General features: G+C 46.1%; 1 protein-coding gene across 2 annotated transcripts in view; it reads right to left on the minus strand.

Moving 5' to 3' along the window:
* The window catches only part of Maml3 (mastermind like transcriptional coactivator 3), a 394,119-nt gene extending 384,321 nt beyond the window's left edge, over window positions 1-9,798 (minus strand). For both annotated transcript variants that reach the window (XM_048812083.1, XM_015479054.2), the window contains exon 1: window positions 8,508-9,798. In XM_048812083.1, the coding sequence (XP_048668040.1) occupies window positions 8,508-8,972 (465 nt within the window). In that variant the 5' untranslated portion in view covers window positions 8,973-9,798. The remainder of the gene's footprint in view (window positions 1-8,507) is intronic.
* Between the last annotated feature and the right edge of the window lie 232 nt (window positions 9,799-10,030).

Consider the following 10,030-nt stretch of genomic DNA (forward strand, 5'->3'; position numbering starts at 1 on the left):
GGAGGGGAGGGAAGGAGGGAGGGAAGGAGGGAAGGTAGAAAGAAGAGGGAGGAAGGGAGAGAAAGAGCTAAGGGGGCGGGGGAGATAACTCGCCTCACTTTTAGTAAACATACCTCAATCTTATTCCCCACCATGGCACCTAATTTCCTCCCTTGAAATAAATTCTGTAATTTTGTTACAGAAAGCAATGCTTGCAAGAAGATACAAACCATTTAGCACCCTTAGGCTTTTCCTAAATGTTAGTTTATTAATTGTTTCCATTAACATGTCTGACAAAACCACAAATACCATTTCAGGAAGTTAATCTGCAATGTGCAACTGTGCCCTGCTGTCATCCAGTGAGAATCAGGATGTCCCCTTCACCACTGAATCCCCAAGTAGCTAGAATACAGCCCCAGAAGCAACTGTTGCCCCCTGCAGATTCCTTAGACCTTGGCTCAGGTATGAGCAAAATAAGCCTCAAATCACTCAACTTTTAGTCTGCATTTGGATGGGAAGTAACAACAAAGTGAAATGAAAGTAATTTTAACAAGCCAAGTGCAATGGCCCATGTCTATAATCCCAGCCACTCAGGTAGCTGACTCAGGTGACTGAGGCAGAAGGGTTGCAAGCTCAAGGCCAGCCTCAGCAACTCAGTAAGACCCTGAACAACTTAGTAAGACCCTGTCTTAAAATGAAAAATAAAAAGGGCTGAGGATGTAGATGGTGATAAAGTGCCCCCTAAAATGGTTTTTGTGGTTTTGTTAAATATGTTAATGAAAACAATAAGTGCCCAGTACCAAAAAGTAAATTTTAAAAAAATATATGTATATAGCTAACATTTGTGCAGCAGACTCTTACAGTTCTAACTCGTGTGTTCCTAACATTTGTTCCAGAGATGAAAAGAAGAACAACTGTTCACCTTCTGACAGGCAAGGGGACAGAGCTGATATTCATAAAGTAAAAGGCAAAAGGTCCTACCTAGGCCAGCAAGACAGAACTAAAAAGCAGCACAGTTATCTACTAAGGACTCTCTACCTCCCATAGTAGTGCTGCCTCACTGCACTCCTGAAGCAGTAAGAATGTTTTCAGAACGTGAGTAAAGCCATATTGTGCAAATCCAAGCTCTGCCATATTTTCAATTTTCTAGGGATGCTCCCTCTATCAACCAGCGTTTCTCAGCAGCAATAGTACTGACATTTGCGATCAGATGGTGCTTTGTTGTGGGTACCTTATAGGACATTTAGCAGCATCCCTGGCTTCTACCCATTAAATATCTGTAACACCCATAAGTTTGCAACAAAGAAAAATGTCAAATGTTCCTGTTGGTTGGGGGATGGGGCAAAATCTCTCCCAGTTGCGAATCACTGAATTAAAGGAATTTCATAGTAATTCCATTCAGATGGCAGTAGTAATCATTTAAGAGAATAAATAAATTTATGTTCTTAGGAACATGAATTTTTTCCCAATTTTTTTATACAAATAATATAGCAATTAGCTCTTGAAAATTCACATCCAAGTTTCACTGAGGTCTGCAGGTCCAGGATAGACTACTAAAAGCATAGTCTTCTTCTGTAAACTCTCAAAACAGCAGGACATGGTTTACCACAAATGGGCAAAACCAATCCTCTCTCCTGTACCCATCTCCCCTGCCATCCATTACAGCAATGCCTCCAAACTGCGCATCTCCGTTTGCTTCTCCCTTACTGTTAGCTCCTTAAAACTCTTTACTGGGGAACCAACCCTTTAGATTCACTCTCATTCACTGAGCTACTTTCAGCATCTAACAAAGACAGAAAATAACCCACCACTGAGACAATAAAGGATGTGAAGCCCTGCGATCCTTTTGAGTCACAGGCACAAGGCAGGTTGAACCTACACAAATGCATTCGGTGCTCTTCTGCCTTTTCCCTTGACCAGGAAGGAAGCCCCTGTGCAGACAAACGTCCTGGAGGTGGAGAAAGATGCTAGGAGAGGGAAGGGGACACACATCCTGGTATCCTAATCTCTTCCCAAGCAGAAGTTAATGCTGATGCAATGGAGGATTGCAGCATCCGTAAATGTGAAACTTGACACAACCAGATTCTACCCAGCAGGATGAGGACCTCAGGGGTTAGAAGGGAAATTCTGAAAGTTGCTAGTTAAGAATCAAATGTGTCATTGAAGTTTTCTGCAGTTGTGAAGCCAATGCTAAAGGGGATGAATGTTAGTTATTAGTATTTTAAAAGATTCTACTTCAACATAAGGTCATTTCCAGCCAATGAGAGGTTCTATATAACTAAAAGGAAGTGCCTAAATTGTTCTTAAGGAATCACTCTCCTCTGTCAGAGCAAACATTGCAAGCCTTTTGAGATTTTTATTAAATTCTCACAAGAACAGTCTCTCTCTCTCTCTCTCTCTCTCTCTCTCTCTCTCTCTCTCTCTCACACACACACACACACACACACACACACACACACACCCCAAACAAGGAAAACCTGCGACATATTAGTAATTTCCGTTTCCTTTGCATGTGTGTATGTGGCCCTAAGGGAATGGTTGTGTTTCTTTCCCAACTGCAGAAAGGAACTCAAAAGCCTCTCTACAGTTTATCAGATGGAATAGCCATCTAGACCAAAATAAAATAAAAACAAAGTGTGTTCTCCTCTTTTATCTACTGAGTAGAACCCTATGATATTTAAGTATTTGATAAATAGTGAAGCCTCAACTCCATTTTCTGAGTGATTTTATCCAAACTTGTATTTTTTTTTACACTTTATTAGATTTAAATTTTAAAAAATTAAGTAAAAGAGAATTAATCAGTTCTTGATAGCTGATTGTCCCAAAGCTGTATTTCCAACTCCTGAACCTAAATAATGGAGTTCTGGAGTGTGTCTGTTTAAAAAAAAAAAAAAAAGCTATATTTTTAAATAAAAAATTAAATTTGGGAGTGGGGGGTTAAAACAGTGCAGCAATCATGTATAAATCAGTTGTTTTTAATTTTTTTTTCCAGATAACTATGTCAAATTAGTTTGAAACAGCAGGAATGTAGAGCATATTATATGCCTATTATTTTCCTTAAAGTATCATAGGATAGATGAGCAAGAGCCTGAAGCCCAATTACTATGCTGACTTAAAAAAAGAAAAAAAAAAGTCTGTATTCCCTTTAAACTAGCTAGAATAATAATGAAACCTACAAAGAATACACATTGTCAAAGCCCAGGATGCAAGGACACGACTTCACACTTTTAACTTCTGTGAAGCACTATGGGTTGTGTACCAATATGGCTGAATGAATGAAATTAAAAATCCGATCTATTCTCTATTATTTGTGCTAAGGAAGGGTAAACAATGTCTAAAATCAAATCCACACTAAATCCAAAGCAGTGTCTTACCCAGTTGTTTCATTAGTTATGAGAGCCAGAAGCACCAAAATTAAATTTCTCCTCTTCTTATTGCTTCTTCCCACTCTTTGGAGAAAGTGTTAAGGACCAGGGGAAAGACCAAAAGGTTGGCAGCAGGAGGGGGGAGGGAAAACAAAGCCAGCAGCTGCAGCTTCAGGATCTAAAACTCAACAATCAGCTCTGGAGGAACAGAGTGAAAATGTAAAGGTATTTGAGAGACTTAAGAGGCAGATATTATGAACACCTTGAGAGTGAGTTTTAAATATGTTCTTCTTTGTAGGAGTTCAATGTCTGATTGATTGATGTTACACTTCTCTATGATGGTTAATGTGGAAAAAGACAGAATTTAGCCATCCTAAACTCAAGAGTGTGGCACAGGACAGTTAATGAACAAACCCAGAACACTCATCACAAATAAATTTCTACAAGTGGCCTTCGATAAAAGAGAAGTACTTCAATTGTGTCTAAGAATTACTATGCAATGTGCAATGTGCTTTATTATACTAGAGTCCTAGCCCTTCTATGACATCAGCACCAGTGTGTGTGTTTGGGGGGGTCAAAGGATGGGGGGGGCTTCCATTTCTTCCTACCCAAATGAATGATCCCCATCAGGACATCTCTTTTAGTTGACTATTGGTCTCACAAAGGACTACAGATAATAACTTTCTTTAACTTGACTTTAAGGTCTAAGATCCTTATCCTTTTCACAGAATGTTACCAGAACCATATACAAGAACTGCTCATTTCTCTCATATTAGGTGGCAGAAAACTTGCAAAAGATTCTAAAGTTTGACTTTATAACTCTAAAAAGTCAGTCTAGAAAGAGCACATACACAGCAACTTTCCCTGGGAAAGACTCAGCCTGAAGAGCAGTTTGTAGATTAAGATTAATGATTAACTGACTGTACTTCTACTTTCTGACCATTGGCTGCCTAGGACTAAAAGAAAGTATACCACAATCAAAGAATTAAACGTATTAGAGCTTAAGGAAAAAAAGAAAAAAAAAATTGCTTCTTGAGAATAAAATACCAGAACATGTTTAGGACAGAGAAATCCAAGTTTAAAAAGTTTCCCACAAACTTATTAAAGTACACTGTGTTGGGCTATGGGAAGTTAAGTTACAGCTATGTCCTATCCTCCACAACAGCAGCAAAACAGGAAAAGCCAATGAAAAGGTTATCATAGGAAAGATTTAGAAATAGATTATAGTACAAGCCTGCAAAGAAACCTGGATGCAGAGCCAGAGTATCACCCTCAGTAGGATCAGGAATAGCAAACCCAATTCATTTATAAGAAGGTTTAGCACTGGGCTAATATGTTGACATTGCCTGGATCTCTTTCAGGAATGGATGAGAACATTTCAGCAGGGGTGCAGTGGTCTCCAACACCCAGTCATTAATATATTAGAATCAAGTGAACTTTATTTGATAAATTCTTCAGAGCAAAGGTCACACAGATTTATGTAGTCTGTAAATGCTCTATAAATTAAGCATGCTCCCAAAGTTATAATGATGGTAGTGCAGTGAAAAGGTCCTGAAAACAATATGGGTCTTATCCATGTGGAGTAAGATGACCACCATTTTGAAATTTTGAAAACTTCATTGTGGTGCTGTTCAGTATGCCTGAATGATCACCCATTGTCAATTCAATTTATCTTTGGGCTTGAAAATGAACTTTGCTAATTGAACTTTAGTTTAAAACTCTAACCAGGGGGGCTGAGGTTGTGGCTCAGTGGTAGAGCGCTCGCCTAGCATGTGTGAGGCCCTGGGTTCAATATTCAGCACCACATAATGATAAATAAAGGTAGTGTGTCCATCTACAACTAAAAAATATTTTTAAAAAACCCTAACCAGAACCTCAGTTCTAAGGACAGCAAATAAACAACAACTCCATTTATTTCCATAAAAAATTATTTTAGGAAAAGATACCTTTGTGACTGGGATTCTTTAATAAATGAAATCAAGAGCTCTCATCAACAAGTGTTTGGAGGGAAAAGCCCCTCACTATAAACAAAATGGTAGTGATTGGGGTTGGGGTAGGAGCTCAGCTCTCTGTCTAGAAGGACCTCCTAGCTGAGGTTAAGCAATTTCAAAACTAAGAAGTCCCACCTGTTCCATCAGCTGTGCTGTTGAGAACCCAGACAAACTCAGGACCCTATACAACAGCCTGGAGCCAAAGAATGCCTGTTTGCCCTAACCCACCCTGCTTTTTTGCTTTCTAGTCGGTTGTACATGCCCCTGCTTGTTAATGTCTAAAACAGCAAAACAATCCAAAAATATAAAGCCCTCATTAGATTGCCTTCTTAACCCAAGCCAGGCAGAAAGAGGATTAATCAATATTTTGTACTTTCAACATATTGGCCCCCCAAAATAAACAATAGCAATAAAATAGAAAAGATTCACCTTTATTTTTATCATCATCCTTATTATTATTTGTCTGTGGTTGATCATAGTTTTTCTTAAGGGCTTTCCAAATGGAGAGCCCAATCTGAGAACTACATTTAATTGCTCTGTGCCTCACTGAAGCACAACTATAATTCAGGAGTGAATTCAAGAAAATGAAGATCAACATTTTCTTCCTAACTTCTGTCTTTCAGATTTTATCTCACACATAAGCTAAGTTAAAATAGTCTTCATTTCAGAGGCTGATGTGAATTTTTAAACTAATTATTTTGAAAGGAACTGTAACTTGTAGAGAGGATGATGTTAATTTTTCTTTTTCCTTTTTTAGTACACAGAATTTATACACAACTCTTTGCTTAAGATTTAAGGCTGTTTATTTTCATAACATTCATCACACATACTTCGCACTGGTATCAGTGAAAGATGCATATGTGAAACAGTGGAAGCTACAATATGATCCTATTCTGTGCCTTGGCGCCAAGTATAGTCAATAGGCTAAATTATTGTCACAAAAATTGATAGGGAAATTTTTTTTTTAATTTTCTGGCAATCATTTTTCAAGTCTCTGTTGTCACCTTGGTGAACTGAGATTCATTATGAAATTTACAGCTGATGTCTTCATCTATTCAAGTAAGCATCATCTTTTCATTTGCAAAGGCAGCTCTGGCTTGGGCTTGCGCCTCCCAGGTAACGTCAGGACGCTGGGCTTACTTCCACCTGCGGATGCATTACAACCGAGGCGCGCGCACCCCGAGTCCTCCCTACCCATCCCAAAGCTTATTGGTAAGAACATAACCCAAACACGAAAACTTTGTGGTCGCAAACTCTTCTGCTCTCGCAGCGATCAAAAGCGACCCAGCACAGGGGACGACACTGGCTTTTGTTCCAGAGTCGCCCAGCTGGCGAAGTAAGCGCCTCGACGGTCCTCATCACCTAGGGTCGTGATTCCCTGGGACGGGGATTTTGGAATTTCAAGCAAAACGCCCATTTCTACACAATCTGTGAGCAGGGGGTGTACACACACACACACACACACACACGAAAAGGGGGCGAGGGTGGGTAAAGCTGAAATCCTAAATGCCTTTCAAATTCTATCCCAGTCTCAGGTTCACAAAGTGGGTCTCCACCGCTGAGAGCGGGAGCGGGGCGGGGTCTGGAAGAGAAATGGGTACGCGTTGGGTACCCAGGCTGCAGGTCCCGCCCCGCCTCCGGGTACAATCAGAAAAGCTACAGTGTGTCAGTGGCTTTTGGCTTCCTGTTTGTAAAGCGAGAAGCTCCCTCCCCGACTCTGAGACCGTGGTTCGTCCAACCGAGTCGGCCCCTTCTTCGCGCAGGCGGCCGGGGGCGGCGGAGGGGGCAGGGCCGCGGGCGCAGCACCCCTCCCCACCGGCCGCCCTGGGCTGAGCAGGGCCGCGAGGCGGACAAAGCGCCTCCCGCACCCTCCCCCACGACCGCGTTCCAAAAGGGAGGGGGAAGGCGGGCCGGAGGGGCCGGGGGNTCGAGTCGCGGAGTGCACAGGGAGCGGGCACGCTCCAGCTAGCATTCCCACCACCTCGCCACCCCGCGCACCCTCGGCCCCGAGCCTGGCAGCGCGGTGGGGGAGGGGGTGTAGACACCTTTCCCAAGCTTCCGGCCTCCCCCCCACCAACACCAAAGGAAAGCCCAAGAACCCGGGAGAGGAGATAAGAGAAAGGATTCCACCCTCAGGGTTAGGGGGTGGGAACTGCCCCTTCCTCCCTTAGAAGTTAAGCCATTGGCTGCTCATCCTGCCTCGAACCCACCCACCCAGCCATTTAAGCCTCTTTCACCTCCCCGCTATCCTCCACTCCTTCAGGCTCCTTACGCCGGCCTGGAAAGTTGGCGAGGAGCGGGGCGGGGGTGAGGCGGAGAAGACTGGGTGCAAGCAAGTTTAGGAAGAGGAGCGGAGAGAACCCCAAGCCAAGTGGCGCCGCGGAGACTCTGAGCGCAAGCCCTGGGCGTAGTAGCTCTTGCCTCCCGCCCCTGCTGGGCCGAGTCCCTCCCGACCCTCCAGACTGCTCCACCTGCCGGGCTAGCCCCGGGTCTCCAGCCGCGAGCGCAGCGCACCCGCGTCCCGCATCCGCGCGCGCTCCCGCGAGCGCGCGCGTAGCCAGCCTCGCTCATTTCTCACCCACTTCAAAGTTCATTCACAAAACTCTCAGACTTTCTCAGCCCAAAGGGGGTGAGCTTGAGACGGGAGGAGAGACTCTCCCTTACCCCTTCCCCCAAGGGGTTGAGGGCCCTGTGCCCGCCCAGAATCTGCGACAGCATCAATTTCTCCCTACACTCGGCGGATGTGCAGAGAGGGGTGGGCGAAAGGGGACGGGTCCTGGGAGGCTAGGCGGCGCGGCGAGAGATGGGGAGGGGAGCGGTAAAGAGGAGGAGCAAGGTTTCAACTCTGGGGTTCACTCTCTTTCAAATCTGTATCTAAGAAAGGGAGGAGGAAACTTTTCCAGCACCTCACCCGGCGCTCCTCGAGGCTCCCTCCGCCCCTCGCAGTCGTGACTGGCTTCTCCCCCCACCCCCTCCTCCCCAAATCTGACAACCCTGACAGATTAACAGGTAGCGGCGACGACAGCTTTTTCCCTAGGAAAAGTTGACGTTAACCCTTCGGCTTCATCCCACCTCACCCACGGTGCAAATCAGACAGACCCTCACACACCCAGTAAGAAGCTCACGCCCCCCCCCCACGCGCACCCCAAGCCCGCTGCCAGTGCGCCCTCACCATGATCAGCGTGTGGTTCCTCTGCTCCGCCGAGGCAGCCTCCGCATCTTGCTGGGGTTTGCTCGGGTGCTGCTGCTTGCCGGTGCCGGCGCCCGATTTCTTGGCCCTCTGCTCCAAGGTCCGCTGATAGAGGCTCACCGTGTCCCGGCGCTCCAGCTCCAGCTGCTCCACCTGAGCCTGCTGGTACCTGTTCTCGCAGTTGACGTGGTGCCGCCGGCAGCCCTCGATGCGCTGGCGGAGCCGCTCGACCACCGTGCTGTGCTTGGGGACGACCGCCGAGCTGCCGCCGGGGCCCCCGCCGCCGCAGCCGCCGGCAGCGGGGTGATTGCTACTCGGAGCAGCGGGAGTACTATTGGGAGTATTATTCACACCGATCCCGGCCCCGCCGAGGCTGCTGTTCAGGCTACTGTTGATGCAAATACTACTGCCATTCGCGGCAGCAGCGGGGGCTGCGAAATCCCCCATCCTGCTCCCCGGGCACACTATTTTGGAAGAACTTTTTTTATCCACCCCCCTATCAGCCTCCTCCTTGGGTCCAAGGATTAAAATAGTTTAAGTGGAACGCGGGGGAGACGCAAGCACATGGATGGAAACAGCGATCCCGACGGGGCGAAAAAAAGGGGGAGAGATTTTGGGGTGGTTTTTTTGTTTCCTTTTTTTAAACTGTAAAGCTGGAGGGGGGAAAAAGGGGGGTGTTATCGGAATACCATCAGACACCTATCAACAAAAAGAATCACAACAAACTGAGCCAGCAGCAAATCGGGTTGCAACTCAAGGGGAGATCCGCTCCTCGCCTGCCTTCTTTTTATAATCCATTATTTTCTAATAAATTCCAGGAGATTTCCGGTAGTTGACAAGCATTTTCTCCCTACGTACCGAAAAACACACCCCATGTACACACACAAGCATATGCCTCCAGTGCGGACACGCGCGACACACACTCACTCCACACCGCATCGGAAAACGGCAAGCTTGCTTATTGCATTTTCCTTCCACAAAAAAGTTTTGGTGTTTATGCCGCCCCGTGTTCTCAAAGTACTTTGGCTGCTCAGTTGCATTTCACAGGAACCTAGATATCGAATCCTCGGGCTGGGGGAAGTAAACACATGGACAGTCCGAGGCGACTGCAAAAGTAGATCGGTGAAGTCCTTTGGAAAACGCCGCGCGGAGAGCAGCCCCTAACGCTCGGCTGGGCTGCCGCTGCCGCCGCTGCTCCTGCCACCATCACAATGATCAACTGCTCGCCGCCGCCGCCGCCTCCTCCTCCTCNNNNCCCCTCCCACGCCCCAACCTCACTACTACCCCGACTAGGAAGCCTGAGCCGCCAGGAACCGGGAAAAGAAAGATTTCTGGGATCTCAGGAATGAATCAACTTTTGACCTGTGTGTGCGTGTGTGAGTGTATATGTGCATGTGTGTACGTGTGTGCGCGTGCGCCCGCGAGCGCGCGCGCGAGGACAACCACGGGGACGCGCCTGGCTGGATTTCCTTATTCCAAGCGAGGTAGCCTGCGAGCCCAAGTTG

Source organism: Marmota marmota, unplaced genomic scaffold (assembly GCF_001458135.2).
Source record: "Marmota marmota marmota unplaced genomic scaffold, marMar, whole genome shotgun sequence".
NCBI lineage: Eukaryota > Metazoa > Chordata > Mammalia > Rodentia > Sciuridae > Marmota > Marmota marmota.